The 21,319-nt window shown below is 48.8% G+C and overlaps 1 protein-coding gene across 3 annotated transcripts in view; it reads right to left on the reverse strand.

The window, feature by feature from the left end:
* The window catches only part of LOC309593950 (schwannomin-interacting protein 1), a 43,502-nt gene continuing 22,183 nt past the window's right edge, over window positions 1–21,319 (reverse strand). For 2 of the 3 annotated variants that reach the window (XM_082319141.1, XM_082319143.1), the window contains exons 2-7: window positions 10,252–10,370; window positions 6,938–7,055; window positions 6,077–6,274; window positions 5,387–5,510; window positions 3,818–3,911; window positions 1–2,368 (exon numbers count right to left, since the gene is read on the reverse strand). In XM_082319141.1, the coding sequence (XP_082175267.1) occupies window positions 2,317–2,368; window positions 3,818–3,911; window positions 5,387–5,510; window positions 6,077–6,274; window positions 6,938–7,055; window positions 10,252–10,370 (705 nt within the window). In that variant the 3' untranslated portion in view covers window positions 1–2,316. Of the gene's footprint in view, window positions 2,369–3,817; window positions 3,912–5,386; window positions 5,511–6,076; window positions 6,275–6,937; window positions 7,056–10,251; window positions 10,371–14,220; window positions 14,406–21,319 lie in introns of those variants that run through there. The other variant, XM_082319142.1, reaches the window with a different exon arrangement.

Consider the following 21,319-nt stretch of genomic DNA (forward strand, 5'->3'; position numbering starts at 1 on the left):
CAGCATTGCCATCATACACACCAGCACGACACCTCGGTATATGGGACACAGAGCCAAGGAGATGCAGTTACCCAGAAACACACTTTTCCTTAAAAAAACCCAATCCCTAAGGATATGAGGGGGAAAACCAGTGGTAGGTGATCGGAATAACTAGTTCTCTTCAGCAAGTTAAAGGCACTTAGCAAGAACAAAACTCCAGCCTGACCAGGCTGCCTCACCCCGATGCCCTGCAAGCTGGACCCTGGCAGGGGCGATGCCAGGGATGATGCCGGGGGCGGCTGCGAAGGGCGCGGGGTTCCCCGGGAGCACCCGGGGGCTTTCTTGCTTTTTTTTCTTTTTTAAAGCTGAGAGCAAACTTTTTATATTTGGGGCTTTTGCTGTTCATGCTTTAAATCCAGTGGCAGGCACCTCCTCACTGATACGCAAAGAGCCGCTTCTGATGGAGGCACCAGCTCTGTGCCCCGTGGGGACAATTTTGGCCTCAGACCACTGTAAACACAGCAATTTACAGAGCAGAAATATAAAACCCAGCAGTTCTCCCCACATGCAGGCAACAGCATCAAGCCAACCGAGAGCTACAGGGAAAATAACACCCCCAATATATTTATTTTTAATGCATAGATTCGAAAAAAGCAAAATAAGAGGCGTTTACATTGTCCCCGGTCTGCAGGTGAGGACTCTCCAGCCTAACCCGTCCCAGCATCTTTCTGCAAAAGCCGGGGGTAGGCACAGCTCCCTGCCTGGGGACACTGCCCAGCAGGGACACAGGACACGGCCCCCCACAGGGCTGTGGGACAGGGACTATCCACTGGAAACCCTGTGGAGCAACTCCCAGGAAAAGAAAAACAACCCTAAGTTAAACCAACCCCCCCATCCCAGCCCCACCAAACCCCGCCGAGGGCTGGCGCTTCCCTAGCCTGCACTTTCTGCAAAAAGAGGGGGGGGGAAAAAATCCTTTTATAAAATACATTCTTGGCAGGGGATGAAATTTTAATGCAGCTCATGCTTTTCTGAAAACACCCTGAATAAGTCATTAGCCAGACCCTTCGCTAAGATGAATTTGCCCCCGAGGAAAAAAAGAACTAAAATGTAAAAAGCTGGTGCACGTAACATGCGTGTCTGCTGCTGGCTATGGCCCAGCAGCCTTAGGAAGGGGATGGCCGAGCTGTTTCAGCATTAAATGAAACAAATGAGGGCTGGAGACAGACCTACGAGTCTCCCAGTGTCCCTCCTCCTGTACGCGCAGAGCAGGACACATCCAGCACTCAGCTGATCAACGCAGCTACTAAGGGGGTGCCCAGCCCAAAGGCAGAGAGGTGAGTAATTACCATATATAATACATTTAATATGCTGCTTAGATTTTTAACATAGATTTTTTTTTATTTCTGACATTGGTGAGTCATTTAAATATTTAGCCCAGACAGTAAAATATAAAAAAAACCATCTACAGTATGTGCCTGCTGATTCTAACAATAGTCACAATATTAGGGCCCAGTGAATGTTATTATAGAATCTCTTAAGTCCATGTCATACATACATAATGAACTTACAAATAAATAACTCTACAAAAATCCTGTCTTCTCTCCGTAATTTCATGTGATCGGCAAAAAAAAAAAAAAAAAGGCTCTTTCTGGTGATGACAAATCAGGAATTGCACATTGAGTTCAAGGAATACATTACTGGTGCATCACCAAAGTCAACCACTAGGCAACAAAAAGACGTATCATATGAAACAATTTTTTAAATTTTTATTTTACATATTTATACATAAAACTTTCAAGGTAACTCTCTGAATCCAACCGAATGTTAATAGCACATCTAAAAATGAATGTCAGGTAGTCAACATTCACAAAATGTTGAAAACTGATTAAAATATACATATTACTGAAAGCTACAACTTCACTACGAGGCAGGCATGTATTTTTTGACTTGTATAGCACCGTCAAGTACAGTTTCTTTATTTTAAAACTACAGTGAAGAATAAAAAAGTAGTCAATGGTAAAATATCGTTCAACTGAAAATCTCTAAACAAACAAAAATAAAGTTAAACTACCCTCTCTTCTCACCCATGATTTATAATGTTATAAGTACTGTACATTTTTTGTAATAATATTATTAAAATGCCTGATATTTAGTGGCACGAGTAAAAAAATTAAAATAAATTAAGAAGCAGAGGCCAATCACCGGACATAAAGCTTCAGACATGGTCAATGACTAACACTGGTTTTCTTGTGCGCCACCGTGGACATCAGCGCTGGGACACACACAGAAGCAAAATGAAGTCTCGCTCGAGCTCTGCTCCCGGGGCTCCGGGGTTCATTTTGCCGGCATCTTCTCTGCCATGTGCTTCTGCTGACTTTCGGCGTGTCTGGGGGAGGAAAGGAGCTGCGTTACTCGCTGTGCCGAGGGGAGGTGGAAACCCAAACCACACGCAGGGCTGCGCTCCAAGCCAGCATCTGCGCCGCTCTGGCAGGGAACCAAAAATAACATTTTCCCGAGGTGAAAACAAGCACCGGGTGAGGGATGTGCGGTCTCTGCCTGGGCTCCTTCCCGGCGGGAGGGGACTGGGAGGTGGGTGAAGGGGAGACCAAACCCTTCTCCGGAGCGGTTTTGGGACAGCTGGGATCGTTTCCTCCCCTCCCGCAGGGATGGCCAGCGCGTTCGCATCCAAACGATGCCGGGATGGGGAGAGCTGGTGCCCCACAACACGCACCAAAGCCCCCACCGTGCTGACCAGCCTTTCAAATAATTTCATTTACTAAGCTGCTGTTAATTGCATCTAGGAAGCAAAGCGTTTCCCAAAGCGCAGAAGGAGAAAGAGATGCGAGGTGGCGTTGGCGTTTGTCTACTGACCCAGCTCCCCCCCCATCCCAGATCCCCCCCTTTCACCACTTGCTCTTCGTTAAGTGAAGCAGTGATGGCGTCTCGCAAGACTCAGAAGTGATAACCCGCCTGCTCGTCCCTGGGGCCACCATCCTGCGGGCAGCACGAGAACTGCTCCCCAAATCCCTCACGGCCACCCCAGCTGGCAGAAATTTTTCCCAGGCAGAGCACTGTCAAATCTCAACCAGCTGCTCTGCAGCACCATGATGTTTCAAAATAGAAATAAATTTACGCCGTATTTTTTGCATGCTTAATACACTGACAATAACCAGTATCATCTTTTTCAGCTTTTTTTCCCAAAAGCTTTCAATACTTCTCAGTGTTTCTGCAGTGCATCACTAATTATCTCAAAGGAAAATGCCTCTTAAGCCTTGCCACCCAGGAGATGGAGTCCTTTAGGAAAGCTGTCTATATTCTGCAAGGCTTTCCATTTTATTGGCTACTGAACACTAATATTTAAGAGACTCAGAAATACTCCTGTCGGTCAAGTCCCCTGACAGTGGAGGCAGATCGGCTGTAGCTCACCCCAGTGAGAGGGGTGGGGTGACATGGGGACACCCTTGGATGGACTGGGGGTTTGCAGCATTGCTCCTTCCCAGGCTCTTTTCAGGCTTCGGAAAGGGAAACACCAATTCAAGAGCATGCACTAACACCTGCATTTGGGGAGCTCTTGAAAGCCGCTGATGGTCTCCAGAACCCAAGTGTGCTTTGATTTCTTGTTTTGGAGGAGAGAGCAGCACCCTGCTCAGCCCTGCTCCCCTCTTCACATACAGCAGAGAAACACGTGCCTTGCAGCCAGCAGCGTTACCTTCTACCTACCTTTGATGGCAAAGGCTTTCCTACTGAAATTCTGCTAAAAGAAAACCCCTATGCGCTGCTGACGGTGAGCGGGGACCTGCCAGAAGAGAGAAATACCCTGAGGAGCCTCCTTCACCTGGTCAGGTCCTCGATGTCCACCAGCATGGCGTCCTGCTCCGTGTGCAGCTCGTCCCGAATGAGCAGCAGCTGCACCAGCTCCTCGTTCAAGCCTGGTGCCGGGGAGAAAGGGGGTGAGTTTGTGATGTCCCGGGAAACCCTGGTTTGGGACCTGTACATTGTCCTTCCCACTGCATTACACATAATCTGATGCAGAGAACCAGGAGGGACCCCCCCCAAAAGGATGCATGTTTTCCAGGACAAACTGTAAGCCCCTTGCCACTGCATGCAAGCAGTTCCTCTCTTTTCATATAGCTTAATGCAGCAGCAAAAATAAAGATAAATTTCTCAGTGCTTGGTGTCCTGCTGGGTCACCTTTCGCTCACTTGTGGGCAATAACCCTGAGCAGCCGAGCCGCTCGCCCGGGCAGCCTCAGGTTTAGCTTTGTAGTTCCCTGCAGTAATGCAGAACACGCTGCCCACCCGTCCTGGTTTGCCGTTACTGTCCAAGCTGTCCCCTCTGCTCAAGGGGGATGTTCGTGACATTGGATTCTTGCTCGGGGTTGTGTCAAAGAGTGGGGAAGAAGAAAAAGAAAACAGAAAGAACCATGTGAAAAATTAACCTGCCGGCACAGGCTCCCCTGAAGGCTGTACCTGCCCATCACTCACTGCCAGAGCTGGTATTTAGACTGCTTAAATACAGCTATGCTGGTTTAACGCCTCATCAGTTTGGGAAGCAAGCTCAGTGACACTGACATTAACACTTATGCTCCCATTCTTGGGTGCTTTCTAGAGTGAGGCTAATTAATGAGCAATGGGTTTTTTTGCCTTTGCTGCACAAAATAACAAATCACGACTCAAAGGCGCAGCTCTGCATCCTCAGCAGGGCTGCTTCCAGTCGGGATGCCAATTAACCAACGTGAGTAGGGAAGGAGCAGCACAGCAGCTCCCAACCTACCTTTTTTTTGACCTACAGCCACCAGAGAAGTCTACTCCCAAAATTGTTCATTAATTAATTAATTGGAAGATGGAGATCCCTTGGGGGAAAAAAAACCCCTGGATCTTTTGGAGAGAACAAACACAGATGCGGCGGTGGGGCACTGTCCCTGCGGGCAAGCGCAAGGACCCATGAAATGCGTTGAAGCACTGCAAGAGTAGATTTACCCCGGGATGTTTGCTAAACTGGATGGTTTCTCCACTTACGGATGGTTTTAATGACATGGCATAGCGTCACATGTAGACGCAGCCATAAAGCCACGAATGGCAGGTGCTTCCAGGACAGGCAGACTTCCCAAGACTATTTTTACCCGACCAGGTTTTGAGTTACAAGTGGGGCGTTAGGTGCTGGCACAATGCTACAACCCTCCTCTCTTACAGAGCCAAGCGACTGCTGTAGGAGAAACTGAAAAAAGGAAAGAAAAAGGCTGAAGGAGCCAAATCTGGAGAGAACTCCATCTCCAGCTTCTGCGGTTCGCTTCTTCCATATAGTCATGTTATTATACATTTATCAACATTTCTATGCGTATCCTGGAGAACCATTCTTAATTAAACAGGACATACCAAAGAATAATTAAACAAGTATCACTTACTTTCTATCTGTGAGTGGAGATCATTGACTATCACTTGTAGCTGCCCGATAGTCATGTCTCTTAGATCAGTGGGTTTCAAACTTCTCTTCATCAGGCATTCACTTATATGAGGCATATGTGGCAGCTGAAAAGAAATTTTCAATTTTTTACTGTTTTCTTCAAATTACTTGTATTCCTGAACAGTGGCAGTTTGCTCTGCAGAACGTGCCCCTCTCACAAGCCTGCATCAAGGACCACACTGAGAGTACTAAAAGGAGCTGAAACATCTACACGACATTTGACCCAAGTCTTCAGATCTACCAGCATCAGTGGTGGATTGACGCAAGGGGAGGCGAGGGCTATGGCGAGCAGCGTTGTACCAAGGCAAGAATGCTCCAGCTCGGGATGAGATGGGCTGAGCAGACTATGCCTTAAGGATGAGTAGCATCATGTCGTTGCCAGCCTCAAGGCAGTAACAACCTTCACACTTCATCACCTCATTCCCTGCATCCATCCTGCTCCCTTAACGCCCTGATAAGACAACCCATGTCGACCCTTCCACTCCTGACTGACGGTCCCTATCTGCTCCTCTGCATGTCTACAAGCACTGTGCACAAGCGCCCCTGTCTGCTGTACGCATCTTGACAAGCAAAAGCAAACAGCAAAAGGGCTGGTGTTACCCCCCCGCGCCGTCCCACGGCCCCCACTTACAAGATCTGCTACCGGCGATTTCTTCCTGTTCTGCTTTTCCACCTCGACCTGCATTTTGGCCATGGGCTTTGCCATAGCCAAGGCCATTTTGGCTTCAGCTTGGAGTTTCTTTTGCCTAGTGAGGAAGTCCATGTCATCGAGGGACTCCGACTCTTCCTCCGTCGTGTCTCTATCAGAGTAGGACGAGCTCTGCTTGCTCTAGGGAAGCAGACACGCAGCCGTTACAGCACCATCGCCCCAACCGTGCCACAGCAAAGAAGTTTACTGCTAAGATATTTTTGTACACTTACGTCATTTTGTACATTTACATCATTTCTACAGAAAAGGTGAAGAGCACAGATTGTTTTTTTAATTTTAATCCACAAGATTACCTTTAAAAATCAGAGTAATTCCCAGATAGCCCCCCCCCATTAATAGCAACTCAAGCACTTCAAATGGAAAGAGGAGCCAAGCAGATCAATAGGTGTTGAAGGGACAGACTGGTTAAGCTAGAGGAAAATGTGGGGCCGTGGCGTTATATTCACAAAGGAAAAGAGAAGAGAGGAAAGCTGGTGGGAGCTGATACTGCGTCATATCCATTACTGTCCTGATAATTATCAGAGCCGAAAAGAAAGGGAGGAAGGAAGGAAGAAGGAACAACTTCACGTGAAGGCATCTGCTCTACAGCAGCACTGTGCAAGCCAGGGGCAATTTGCTATCTGCCTCTCAGCATCTCATGTTTCTTTTATTGATGGCTGAAGGTGCTGCTCTGGGGTTTAGTGCTGCTGCTTTAATAGGATCAGCTCTTTATCGGCTTCCATTATGGATGGCCTCATGGCTTCCATGCTCCGGAGCCTCTGTGGGATGGGTTCTCAGACCTACCATGGGCGACAACGGCGTGTCCAGGCTGGTTTCTGTCTTGCTGTCATCGGCGTCACTGTCCTTGTCGCTGCCGCTGTCATTCACGAAGCAAATCTGCAGGTTCATCCCGCTTTGTAATCTGCGGGGGGAAAGGGAGAGGTGACACCGCAGCCCCCTCGTGCTGGGTCTCCCCACCGCGCCGATGGGTTGTGCGGGCAAGATGCTGGAGTGCTGTCAGCAGCGAGTCGTTCACCTTTTGGGAGGATGCTGTTGTCCTAATGTTGTACTGGCCTCAGGAAATTAAACTATTTTCACTTTTTTCCAAGAAGATGGTCATCCCCCACCCAAAAGCTGAGCCAGGGCCACCAGCCTGTGGCAGCAGGGCACGGGCAAGCTCCCGCTGCTGCCCAGCGCTGCCATTTCTGAGCGGCAGTTCAACGTGGGACTGGGAACTCAGTGGCACGGTAACAATAATGCTTCTACCACCATCTATTGATGAACTTCAGAATTGCCGAGATACTGCAGGGCTTTTGTCATCACGGGTGGCTATATTATTACATTAAAAAAAAAATATTTATATATAAAGTATATAAGTATATAAAGTATATATAAAATATACTAAATATATTAATATATAAAATATACAAAATATATTCTATATAAAAATATATAAATAATATATAATATTATTATATTATATAAAATAACATGTTAATGATTGAAACTATTTATTCAGAAGGGTAATAAGCCTGTTTGCGGCCAAGAGGCACTATTGTATCACAAGAGATTATTACTGTGTTTTCTGGACCCTCCGCTCCATCATTGCCTGATTTGGACAAGTTAAGACCACCCAAATCCACCTCCCTGGGAATGATTTTCTCCGGACGCAGTGGCTTGGGCAGGAGCATCCCAGCGCGGGCTGAGGGAAAAGAACTTCTACAGCTGAGAGCACCCCGGCTTTGGCTCACACAACGGTTATCCCCAAAGCCGCTGCAGAGCAGGTCATCAGCCAGGTAACACACATTTTACCGGTGCTGGCTGATGTCCACGGAAGAGCGTGGCACACCGAGCTCCAGGTGGGCCCCACGGCTCCCTCTCCTCAGACCAGCCTCCGAGGGCAAACATGGGAATGGATTTTTTGGACAAGACAGCATCTGTGAAAGCCCTCGCTGACGCTCACATTGTGGAGCAGCTCTGCAGCCACCAGCCGAGCTCACGCGCCCCAGGCTCTCCAGGACAATTCGCCCACCTGACACCAGGGTCAGGCCCATTTGCCTCCAACAAAATCTGCTCAGGCTTTGCTCATCTTCTGAATTAACGAAAATTAACCCCCGAAACCAGAGATTTCTGGGCTCACCTCTATCAGCCTTCTCGGTGCATCGTACTCCATGACTGCTTGCTGAAGATGGGGCAAGCCCCCACACATGGTCTACTGCCTGTTATTCCTCATTCCCAGCGAGGGGGCTTCTATCAGTACTTACAGAGAGCAAACTCTTATTTGCCATTTATTTAGTGTAATTTCTTATTCACTATTACCATAAAATAGATAGCATTAATAATTGAAATTTTTTATGATGAGGGTGGTGAAGCACTGGAACAGGTTGCCCAGAGAAGTGGTAGATGCCCCATCCCTGGAAACACTCCAGGTCAGGTTGGACAACCTCATCTAGTTAAAGATGTCCCTGCTCATTGCAGGAGGGTTGGACAAGGTGTCCTTTAAAGGTCCCTTCCAACCCAAAGCATTCCATGATTCTATTCTATGATTCTGCACAAGCTTTTGAGCCGTGGTGGACCAACATGGGTACCCAGGCCGGGGAGCAGGATGCACCCTTGGCTCAGCTTCAAATTGCATCATGCAGAAAGGGCAGAGCAAGTGCAAACCATGGGTCTGCGACTCACACGCCTTTCAAGAGCATGACCCCGACACCTGAAACCCAGCAATTTATGCTCTTTATTTCATATGCAAGCACAAAAATGAGAGCAACGTCCTGCAAAGGTTCCTGTAGTTCCTGTAACAGGCAGCGTGCAATACTAATGCTGTGCCTGAACTGTAAATATTAATGAAACACCAAAGCGTTCAGGTACAGCTGGTCATTTCTCGTGGCACAGCTGCCAAACCCTGCCGTGCAGCGTTAATTAGACCCACACTATAATTACAAGATAGCGGCTCCTGGTTTAGCTGTAACTACATAGAGCAAAACTGTTTTCCCTTTCAAATGACTTGCAGTTCAATTTAATTTCACAATTGTACCTCTCTGGTGTAATAACAGTATTCCTCCTGGTTTTATGCCTCTCTAAGACTTTTTTCTTCTCCCACACCATGGCAACAGGTATCTACGCTCCCCATGTGGCAGGCATTCAATGCTTTCCAAGTGCCATGAGTTACTCCCAGCAGCTGCATATATAAACAAGCCTTTCTGGAGTATATTTGATGTAAAAATTTTAAAAATCAGAATAAGTGAGGTATCCGGGCTATGCAATGTCCCAGCCCCAGGGATGGAGCTGTGTCCAGTGAGCAGAACCTGTGCAGAGCATATGGATGTGGGGGGGAAGCAGGGAGCCACGTTAAAGCTCATTTTTTCCATTCTCTGCTGCCTTCTGTGTGCGAGATTAATTGTAGCCCTACCTGCTCTCCACTGCCCTGCTGTCACCAAGGCTAGCTATCAGCATCAGATCTGCTTCCAAGGGGCTGCCACCTCCCGAGCCACTAAAAGAAGATGTACTTTCACAAACTGGTGGTTTTTCACCAGCCATCACCACGCTGCCTGACCCAGGACTGGAGGGACTGTGGGACCATCCTCGAGCCCTGCCCTGCTTCGGACATGCATGTTTAGCATTAAACCAGACATTCAGACAAGAAAATTCTTAGTATTTTGCAACTCAATGTAAAGAACTCCTTGGAAAACAAAATTAATCAACTATTTTCATGACAATAACTCCAGTTGTGCATTTCGTGATACTTCCACCACCGTTCTTGGTCTGCCCAAGTCCAAAGGCAATGCTCAGTTCAGGACAGAGATCCTAAATGAAAACCTGAAGGAAACCTAACTCAGGAAAACTCAGCTCATTTGCTTTATTCTCTGAGCATCCAAATATCTACTCTATACAGTTTTAACCTAGTATTTTAGCATATTACTTACAATTGTTTACATAACAGACACCAGTTGTGTTTGGAGCATAAGATGTTGTTCTAAACCAAGAAAAAATCAAGAACGTGGCTGCAAGTAAAAACTGAGGGATCCTCTGAAGGGAAGGGTCTCAGGATATCCCACTGGAGGCATCTCACACTTTTCAGCCTCCAAAGAGGTTTTGGGCTGCGAGGCTGCCTGGCTTACCGGGAGGAGAGGCTTGGCTTGCCGCTCTTGCTGCAGCTGGTGTAAAGTCCCGGGCCATCGTCAAAGAAACTGCCCAGAGCCAACTTCTGCCTGATGGACTCACGCTCATTCTTCTGGGCCTGAAAGGGAAGGGCGACAAGAAAGGATGAAGCTGCCGGTCACGCCAGCATGCAGGAAGGAGAGATGTCCCACCAGCCCCACTGCCACACTCATGATGGCCAGCATCCCCCAAGCTGTCTCCCATGCTCGGGTGGACCACACGGCCCATCCCAACAGGGAAGCCCATCTGCACCTCTCTCTTTCTCCCCACATATTGATAGATATATATCTATATACACACACATCTGATGTATGCATCTGATATACACCTAACATTGATATCTGTATCCATATAGAGCCACACTTGCACCATTAGCATCTTCCACTTCCCTGAGCAGTCCCCAAAACTACACAATCCCTCTGCCAATGTACTTAGACATCTATTTTTAACCATCACCATCAAATTCTCCACAGTTTTAAAAATCTATTTTTCTATATATGTTTTTTTTGAATAAAAGCAAGATACAAAGTGATTTGAAATTAATCACCGATCAATGATTACAGAAATGACCATAATCAATGTGCAATAAATGAAAATCACAGATCTAGATTCAAAATTAGTACCAGCACTATCCTGGTGTCTGGCACGAATGGATTATGTGCCAACGCTGACAATAAATTCATACAAGGTGGCAAGTTATTGATAGAAGGAATATTTTGAACCCCTCAAACATTTCATTTTAAAATAACACATAATACCCGATCAAGAATACGCAACGAAAGAAAACATAGCAGGCAAGCATGGGCTGCTTCCACAGTGTTAATTAATATAACTGTGCTTCTCATATTTTACCTGTCTAACTAAAAATAAAGCACCTTTTTTGATACAAGGAAGTGAGATATAACAAAATGCATATTATTAACTTAAAATAGCTAATAATTTAATTCCAACTCCAGCACTGACGACATACATTATCACACTGCCCATTATACTGTCAATCCCTTACCAAAATACATACTTCATTTGTAACCTAACCTTTTTATTTAAAATATTTAAAATATTAAAAATAACCTCCATGGCATCAAGTGGTATTGAGTTTTCGGGTTCAGCTCCCGGTTTCCAAAGCTCTACCCAGACCACCTAGCTATGTTTTTCCACTTTGTTTTCAGGTTTCAATAATTGATGCCTCAATCACACAGAGGCAGTTAAGATTTAGAAGAAAAAATGGCCAGCCGTGCCAGTGAAGGCAGCACAGTGAAAAAAATAATTAAAAATGAGTGAGAAATATTTTTTTAACGGACTGAAAGCAGAGACAGGGTTGCCCGTGCCAGTTCCTCGTGCTGCCCATCTCCCGATGCACGTGGGTGTCTCCCCTGGGAGTGCCAGCTGCATCCCTCAGTGCATCAACATTTCATGAAGTCATGGATACTGAGCCTCCCTGTTTCTCCTACTCAGATGCTCCTCTCCTGCATTTTCCCATCTACTTCTGATTTTCCTTGTGTTCCGACAGAAATCAGGAGCCCAAAGCACATCTCCACCTCCTCCTGCCCGGCCAGGACAGCACATCCCACCCTCCGTGCCAGCTGGGACTGCTCCCTCCCCCAGCAGCATACCCACCGACTCTGTGTGTGCTGAAAACTACTCTTCTTTGCATTAAAATACGCATAAATACAGGCACACTTTCACATATTTATCCCTTTCACATGGGGCCGTCTCCCCAGATCTTATTTAATTTTTCTCCATTTCCCACCCAGACGGCAACTGCTCCCAGTTTGACATCTGTACATTTAATCAATGTGCAATTTGTTTTCTCCACCAGGTCATTACTGAGGATACTAAACAACACTGCTCCTCCAGGACTGAGCTCAGAATATCCCATTTTATAAATCAGACACAGGCTAATGACCATAAAGAAATCGAGAGTCCTATTCGTTGTTATTACAAAATAGGGAACAGTTACTAAGAAATATAATATACCTAAGGGAACTGGACTTTAGACTTTAGATAAATTACCCAACAGCTGCAGTATACATCCTGAGTTGGGGACTGAAAACTATAAATTGAGAAGGAAAATTGCAAGTGGTTTTTTGACTATCAAATATACTTACTTGGTATATAAAAAATAATGGATCAAACACTCAAAATGCAAAGGTACTAGCAAGAAAAACATAAACCCATGTTATTTAAATGTGTATTTTGACACTGAATCAAAAAATGTATGTATTTCTGCAAGAGGGGTCTGGTGTAGAGCTGAAGTCTAGTTCAGACAATTATTTTAAACAAAAGGCTGCTTTTTATTTTTAAGGCAAACCAGTTTTGGGCGGATGTTTTCCTTCTTACCATTGACCTTCCAATTCGGAAGGTCAGTAGCTACCTTTGTTTAAGTACATGAATAAAAACACAATGTCAGATTATGGCTGTGACTGCCTACATGTAAAACGCTTTACACAACCGTTCCCGTAAAGGCAAATTGCCAGGAGAGGTTCAGCCCTTCCCCACAGCAGCCTCAGCACACTGTTTCCCACCCCCATTGCCAGCTGTAATTATTGCTGTTTATAAATCTATTGCAATCACCTCGCCGGTGTTTGCAAATTATACACAACCATTTGTGCTCTTCACCACCCGCCTCCGACACCCAGTCCTGTCCCTGACACGCTGTGGCACCTCAACACCAAAAAAAACCCCATTTTTGATTGAGCGCCTGAATTTACCCAATATATGCCTTCTTAGGACACAACCCCATCCCGGGGGGCACAGAGAGGTACCACTGATGCCAGAGGCCATCCCTGACCGACTCGATGCAGGATGGAGAGTGGACACCCACAGCAGCGAGCACAAGATTTCTGCAGTTTTCTGGGAAACTGAGCAAAGTCCATACCGTGTTATTTCTGCTCCTTAAGAAGTAGTAGCTGGACTGCTCTTTTCACCACATACCACTCCACACTATTTAGCATGTAGTCACCTATCCTAGCAGCCTCTACCCATTACAGACATCACCTGAAACAGCACATAAAATCGCACATGGAAGATTTATTTGGCGTTGAGGTGTAGCAGTGATTTGCCAGGCTCCTTGTCACACCCTGAGAGCCCCCACCTTGGGTAGAACAGCCCCCACCTAGGAACAGCCAGCTCCTAATAACGGCTGCCGATGGCACTTCTGGAGTTGTACCGATGGGTACCAAACCGAGACCGAATACCAGGCGTGCTTTGCTAAGGCGCTGCCTTTTTGCAGAGGGAAGAGTCTAATTACACAGGGAATTACAGATTAACGGGTGCCAGCAACACTTCAGCAGGATCCCGTCCCAGCCGGGCAGTGCCACTGCGATGCGAGGGGTTAAAACGCAGCGAGGCTGGCGGAGGCTGGATGCCGGGGCCATCCACAGGCACCAAACAGGGTGCACAGGAGCGCGGGGACATGGCAAGGCAACCGAGGCTATTTTTGCTAGAGTCTGTCATTACCAGCCATGGACAATTACTATATTTAAAGTTCCAGACCCATAGGCAGCGCCTTATTTTATCTCTGTAAAGTACAAGGGCTATTATTGGATTTACAAACAGAAACTGTAACCACTGAACATTTGTTTTTACCTTCTTTTTCTTCACGGTGGATTTGCTGATAAATGCAAAACCAAGTCAAACTTGCATATCTCAAGCCACGTGGCAAGTTGCCTTAAAACCCAGGGGTCTTGAGGTACGACAACGTGTTTAGAAACATCTCTTTACACTCTCTTTATCATAAAGCGATATGGAAATGCAAAGGGAGGAAGGTTTGCTGCCCTGTGCCGACGCATTAAACATCACTGAGCGCTTCCCTGCTCCGGCACCCGAAACCCAGCGCCCTGGGAGGGTGATGGGCAGCATTTTGGCAGGTCCCCCTCCTGCCAAGAGGGCGACTGTTGGCAGACAAAAGGCTCCTTTTTGTCCCTTACCTTTTTATAACTCCCCTCCCCGGCCAGCACGGCTGCTTTCCTGATGACGTCACCCATGCCATCACCCTCCCGACTCATCTCCTTCGCTCCCGGGTCCTCACGTGGCCGGTGAAATGCTCCCGCCGGGGCATCTCAGTCCTTTCTCCCCTCTTCAGTCGGTACCATGGGATCAAACGCTCACCCTCGGAGCCAGGACCCGCGGCAGCCCACCGTCCCCTGGCCGGGATGCTTCCCCAGCCCCTCTCGCCTCCCGGCCGCTCCGGAGCACCTTGCTTTTCCCTAATAAAGTCAACGGCAGCGCCGGAGCCTCGGCCAGCTGATGAGAGGGAGGCGAGGGCTGTGCGGGCCAGGGAAGCCGCGTCCTCCTCCAGCCACTGCCAGCGCCGGATAAAAATAGCCCCGAGTCCTCGACGGCTACACAAGGGCAGGAAAAAACCCGGTGTCTGATGTCAAAATCCAAGCCCAGCGGCGGAGTCGCGGCCAGAGGGGGCAGGAGGAAGGGGTTTTCTCCCAGGGTTTTCACCGTGGAAGTTATCCTGATGAAATCCCAGCGGTTGGAGGAGCTGCCCATGGCCGGGGCTGCGAACCCAGGCAGAGCCGGAGCGGTCCTTAGCCCTTGCACGGGCACTGGAGGTTGGGCAGTAACAGCAATGTCAACCACAAGATGAAATTTTCACTCTTTACATGAAAAACACCAGAAAGGACCCGAGGGAGCTATTTCTTGGCTAAACCAGCTTTTTCAGGTGCAAAAAAAAAAGTTTCTAAGAATTAACCAATGAAGCTCAAAAAGGTGTCCAGCCTTAACCTGCCTCCTGTCCCGCTGGCTTGCAGAGCCTGGGGACCACTGCACCGCCTGGTCCCCGCTCAGAGGTGGCCGAGCATCCCTTCCCCGGCTCCCGGGGGGGCTCTGCGGGCTCAGCAGCCCCCAAGCCTGCACCGCTTACAGCTCCAGCTTACACCAGCAGCCCTGCCTGGAGAACCAGGCTTCACAGCACAGCCGCTGCCTCCCAACCCTGCACAAATCCTGCTCCGTCCTTGCTGAGATCTCATCTCTGTCGCACCCATCACGGTGGGCAATGTTTGCTCCGGATCAGCTGCAGGTGGGCAGCGAGAGGCAGAGATCACGCACTCAGGGCAGGCGTTTCTATAGGGAATCCTTAGAAAGACGGAGTTTATGCCACAGGTTCTCAGTGATCCTCAAAATGTGGCACACCAGCAACAAAAGTAAGAATTTCTGGTGCGACACAACTATGCTGCATGCTAGATGAACAATTTTAATAGCCGTACAAAGTTTACGTGTTTAAATGATACATCCAAGTCATGCTGACATCATTTAATTTAAAATGCATATTCTAGTTAGATTACTGGCTCAAACAACATACAAATTATGCATCACGGCATTACTCTACTCTGAAGTTTCAGGAAAAAACAGTAATAATAAACAGGATTGTTTAATTCCATTCTTGTCCCAGGACACTGCTTTCTAACTGTAATTCCCAAAAGAAACAAAGACGTTCTCTGGATATTTCATTATTTTTAGTTCCCCTCCACCGCTGACTCATTGTGTCCTTTCCTGCTGTTGCTAAATTAACTTCCTCTCCTGGCCGTGGGGATGGACCCTGACACAATAAATCTGAAAAAAAAAAAAATCCCATAGCCTGACAGGAAGGATGTGGTGGCCAGGAGCACTGGGCTGGGGGCTGAGCCTGCAATTTGCCACGTTTCCCCCTCCAATTTGGGACAAGTCCCCACATCACCCCGCCCTCCATGGTCGGAGGGGGATGTCCCCATGCCTCCTCCCCGGCCGGCTGAGATGGTGAGCGAGTCCCAGCCCGGTCCCGCTGTACCTGTGGTACCCAACACGCAGTGGGGGATGCTGCATGAACGCACGCTACATGCAAGCCACCCCTCTGCAAGCTGACATCAAAGTCACCCCTAAAGGTAGGAAACGACATTGCCTACCAAAAATATATTTAGCATTTTTCACCCACATTTTTTAAACTGTTTTATCCCCCGTTCCAGGTTTCAGCTCACCTCTGCCCTGCCCTCTCAGCCGGGATGCACCAGGACCAGGCTCACAGAGGGGCATCCCCTGAGTGGATCCCACAGGTCTCAGTCTCCAGTGAAAACCCCGCTTCCAGCAGCCGCCCCATTCAAGGCAACAGGAGAAAACCAAACCTGGGTAAGAAGCACGGCTGGGAGCCCCTGCACCCCTGTAACCATTGCTGGAGGCATATCTGGGTGCCCTTCCTGGTGGCCAGGACCAGACCCAACCCTGCACTCCTGGGAGGGGCATCTCCCCACTAGCAGAGAAAAAGCCAATTTAAACTCTGGATATCAAAACCACAAGACAAATTAATTCTGTGGTTGTCTCAGCGCAGGGACCAAACCCTTTGGTGTTCACCCTTCTCCACCCGATGCAAAAGGCCACCGTGGGCAGACGGGCAGCACCGCTGCCTGCACTGGGCTGCCCGACAAACACCCACGACTGTCCCTCTGGCAACCGGCCTCTGCTTGAAACACGCACACATCATCTATTGTACATTGAGGGTTTAAACAAACAAAAGAGCAATGACGAGGGTTACGCTGTCAGGTACGCTCCCCGTTGGTACCGCTAGCCAAGGACTCCTTGCACATCAGATCACATCAGAAGGAAACTGGCCTCCGTGGCCACAGTCGCCACCGCAGCTCCTCCAGCAGCCAACGGCAACGCCGGCGGAGGGGAGAGGGAGCCTGCTTTTCTTTTTATAGCATGAAGGGAAAGCTCAGAACAGGCGTATCTGGAGCAGGTCAGCTGGGGTGTCCCTACGGCAGGAGCACACGGCCGTGGACCCAGCGCCGCGGGGAGCACACCGGCCAGGGACAACAGTGCTCGAGTTCTTAAGCAAGGTGAGGAAATAGGGCACACTGATTTTGATGTGCTTTAAACATGCGCTGAGTGCTTACGGACAGGCAAGCAGCTAAATTTAACTCTACTGTGCCTACATAACGCTCGCTTGAGTCAATGAAAAACCCCCTTGATGCTGTTGGGGCATACTCCATAGTCCCTTGGGGGACAAAATTCCCCCCCTTTCAGTTGGGGATCAGCTCCCACACCCCACCAGTTACCGAGTTAGTAGATAAAACCCCAAAATTCCCAGAGAACTTCAGTGAAAGCACTCGGAGCACCCTCCCTGCCAAAGCGATGTTCACAGCCACAGGGTGCTCAGGCCGGGGTACTGAGGTGACTTCCAGATTCGTATGTATCTCAAGTTGACAGAACTACTCCACAAAACATTCATTTTGTTGTAAAGGTCAGAATAAATCTCTTCTGAAGAGTCCCTTCACAGCACAGCAGCCTTCCAGCGCAGAGCAGCCAGTACCAGGCACTTACGACAAGTCCCTGCAAATTCAGGGATGAGAGGGACCGTGCCCTCCCTCTGATGATGCTTCCCTCAGCTTTAGCACACCAAGTGCTTTCCACCTGCTTCACAGATTTTTTTTTTTTGATCTCTGTCTAAACGAGAAGGCCTTCAGCCTCAGCTCTCTACAATGCAGGCTTTATTTTATTTTATTGTAAGTGGTTTGGGATGCAGGGGCAGCGTGCTCGGCCACACGAACCGAGGTTCCTCTGCGGTACCACGCCGCAGGGTCCCTCCAGCGCGGCGGCCACAGGCGAGAGGCCGGGCCAGCAGCTCTCCAGCTCTGCCAGCGCTCCACGGAGGGTTTCGTGGCATTTGAGGTTTTCTCCAAGGCCTGTCTCTAGCGGTTATATTCTGCCATGAGAATTTGTATTCACTTTAATGAAAAAGATGATGATGGTCAGCTATTTCTACATGCCACTAAAGCCTACAAGACCCTACAGATATCAAACAAAAGAAACTTAATAAGATACCTCAATTTTTTTTTTTAATGAGCACTTCATATTTTAAGCTTGTGACTTTTATGGACTACTTCTATGGCTCAGTGCTTGGTGAGACCCTGGGAGCGGCGAGTGCCGGCCAGCCTTGCCTGGTCCATGCCCTGGGCAGCCAGCCTGACCCGCAGCGACACCAGCACCTCCCCAACCCACAGTAACACCAGCACCTCCCTGCTACAGGGGTCTTTCTAACAGGCCCCCCTCAAGAAACACACACAAACCTGCCTTCACCAGAGCAGCAGAGTCAAGCCTGATGCACGCACCTGCACCAGGTCCCAAGCGCACGCAGGGGGCTGAGCAGGATGTGCTGCACGCCGCGACCCGCCTAAGAAATTATTTCTAAGCAAATAAAATCTCATTTCTCACGTCAGATTTTTTTCTTTTGAATTTTCTTTGCATGTGTAAAGCCCGGTACCATCTCCAGAGCGACCCTCCTGCCAGCAGATAGCTCAGACCGTGACTGATGCCAGCGCAGGGAGCCAAATCTGGTTCCCACAGGCAACTGTCTGTTTGGAGACTCTTGCCTTCGGCAGGGGCACCGGGTGCCGGGGGGTTTCTCTGCTTTTAAAGGCGCATTAGAAATCAACCCAAGGAGAGAATGTAAATCTAGACACATTACCCGCTTGTGTGGTGGTAGCAAAAAACACAGATGAAGCCAGCAACAGCCTGAAGAGTCCCGTTTTGCTCCATGCAAAGGTGGACCTATCGGGCAATGCTGAAAATACGCATTTACAAAGCAAACCAAAACACTGGCTAAGGCTGCAGGCCAGTGAAGCACTGCTAATACACACATTAGAATAAAACCTTTATTTCTATGTTAAGGCCTGGATTTGCACGCTGGCCTTTTATTCTGCGCAAACTCAGGACCTCCCAAAACGTTACCCACTATGCAAGAGCTGACATTTCTCTCATCAAACTGCAGGAGAAATATAGAGCCCTAAGCAAAGTGTTTAGCATAGGAAAACAAATCAGTATAAAATAGGAAGAGAGAAATAACTAAGAGAAAAATACATGGCATGAAGAGCGGCAGCAGCCTGCATGATGCCAGGATGCAGCCACCGGAAAGGTGTCAGATGCTGGGACCTCCTGACCATGGAGGACTTGGCCTAAATTCAAAGCGATGAACCTGTCTTAGCCACATCCAAATCCCTGGGAGGACCTATGGCCACCTGAATTTCAGAGAGCAGCAGTGCCAGCTCATTTCTGATGTGAAACAGGACTTTCGAGGCAGGGCATGGCATACGACAGAAATACCCTCCTCTTCCTCGGTACCCACCTGCGCTGCGCCCCGTCCCCAGCACCCTCCCTGCCATGGAGCTTACGTCCCAGCCATGACGTGGTCACGTCAGAGCTTTTCTTCTGAATTTCTCCAAAACAAACATCTTTTCAAGTTTTCCCCGTGTGTTGGCTTGTTCCTCTATTTGGTTTATTTTTAGTTTATTTAGTAGCTTCGAAAAAAGGGGTGCGAGGAGGGAGGAGAGCAGAGTTACGCGCTGGCACCCTCCTTGCCCCGGGGCACTCCAGGCAGCCGCCAAAATCCTACCATTGCTGGCTTCCAGTCTGATCCAAAACCCGGGACTGCCGGCCGCAAAAGGATTAAAACTTGGCCTTTAGGTTAATGGGTTTGGGAAGGGGGCTGGGGTTCCTCCTAATCTTTGCAGTGTTGTAGGAAGGTTTTGAAACAGCTCTCATTTGAAAGACCGTTTCTCTGGACTTTTTTCTGCGATTTGCAGGCTTTCTGGCTGTTTTCACTCTAATATTTATTCATTTGGAGGAGAGGAACCAATTCATAAACAAGCAAGTAGATTAAAGCAGATAAAAGGCAGCAGCGCTGCCATCGCAGCAAGCCCAGCGCATTAACATGCAGGGATGCTGGCCAGGCCTGCGCCGCAGCCGCAGCGCTCGGCATCGCTCTCCATCGCTCGCCCACCGCCACGGACCAGCTTCCACCCGGGAAACAATGCGCAACCTTTAACCCTTGCGTTCCTACGAGTATGCTGGGAAAACATCCGCTGCACGGAAACAATGGCACCATTTATTAAGGCACCAGAGAGCAACAGGCTCGGAGCTGCAGAAAAATCAGAGCTCCTAAGGCGGAGGCTGAAAAACCCCAGGATTTTTTTTTTTTTTGCAAAGGAGCTAAAAATGGAAATTCATTTCCAGAAGCATTTGTGAGATTGAAAACATTTAGTGAGAAATCTTTTGAGCTCTCCTCTCTCTCTGTACATACGTATGCTTTGGTATCTTTTCCCTTCATGATATATTTTGTAATATGAGACATTTTGTCTTAATACACAGATTGAAGTTTGAATTGAACGGGGCGGGGGGGGGGAAATGAGGATGAGGCACTGTCCTGGGCAAAGCCGTGTCTTTTGAGGGTCTGGCCCTGCCGCTGGGAATGCCTGTTGGCTATATTGCAAAACACACTCCGCCGCACGTACGCAAACGCATTTCTCAGCATCGCCGTAGCAGGCGGACAGGCGTTTGTGCATTTAATAATCTGCCTGTGCCATCGAGCCCTAAGCACGCCATCTCCTGTGCAGGTGCACCCACCAGCGCCCACCCTCTCTTTAGAGGGAAACGAGGCCACAATAACAGCCCACCCCAAGCTCTCACTCGTCCCACTAAAATAATCCCGACGTTGCTCAGCGAACGCTGTTACCGGTGCTGCCTCCCCAGCGCTGCTGCCAGGCCCCAGGGCCCCCCAGGGATGGGGGTGGCCCTGATGGATGCTCAGAGAGGGAAACGCTCGGCCCCAAACCCGTCACCAGTTCTTGCACGGATTATTTAGCGTAACAGCATGAACCACGATGAGCCTGCACCTGAAAATAATTATCTTACGGGTCAGCTCTCAACGCTTTGATAAATCCGGAAAGCGCAGAGAAATATTCCATTTATTCCATTCTAAAATTGACATCGCTCTCCTACGGCAGCTCCAGAAGTGCAAAACCGCGGCTCGCTCACTTACACGCAGCAGTTTCATCCAGGCAGGCAGGCCGGCGGCGAGCGGGGCGCAGGCAGCGGGGCGCGGGCAGCTGCCTGCCAAACCCGCCCTCCGCCGGGCGAGCGCATCCCCGGCGCCCGCTGCGCCTGCGAGCATCACATGGCGAGCACAAAAGCCCCGCAGGCAACCGGCGTCTCCCCGCCGCGGCTCCTTGCAGCCCGCTGCTTTGCCAGCCCCGGGACGCCTCGGGGGCAGGA

This window comes from Platalea leucorodia, assembly GCF_965183815.1.
Source record: "Platalea leucorodia genome assembly, chromosome: 8".
Lineage (NCBI taxonomy): Eukaryota > Metazoa > Chordata > Aves > Pelecaniformes > Threskiornithidae > Platalea > Platalea leucorodia.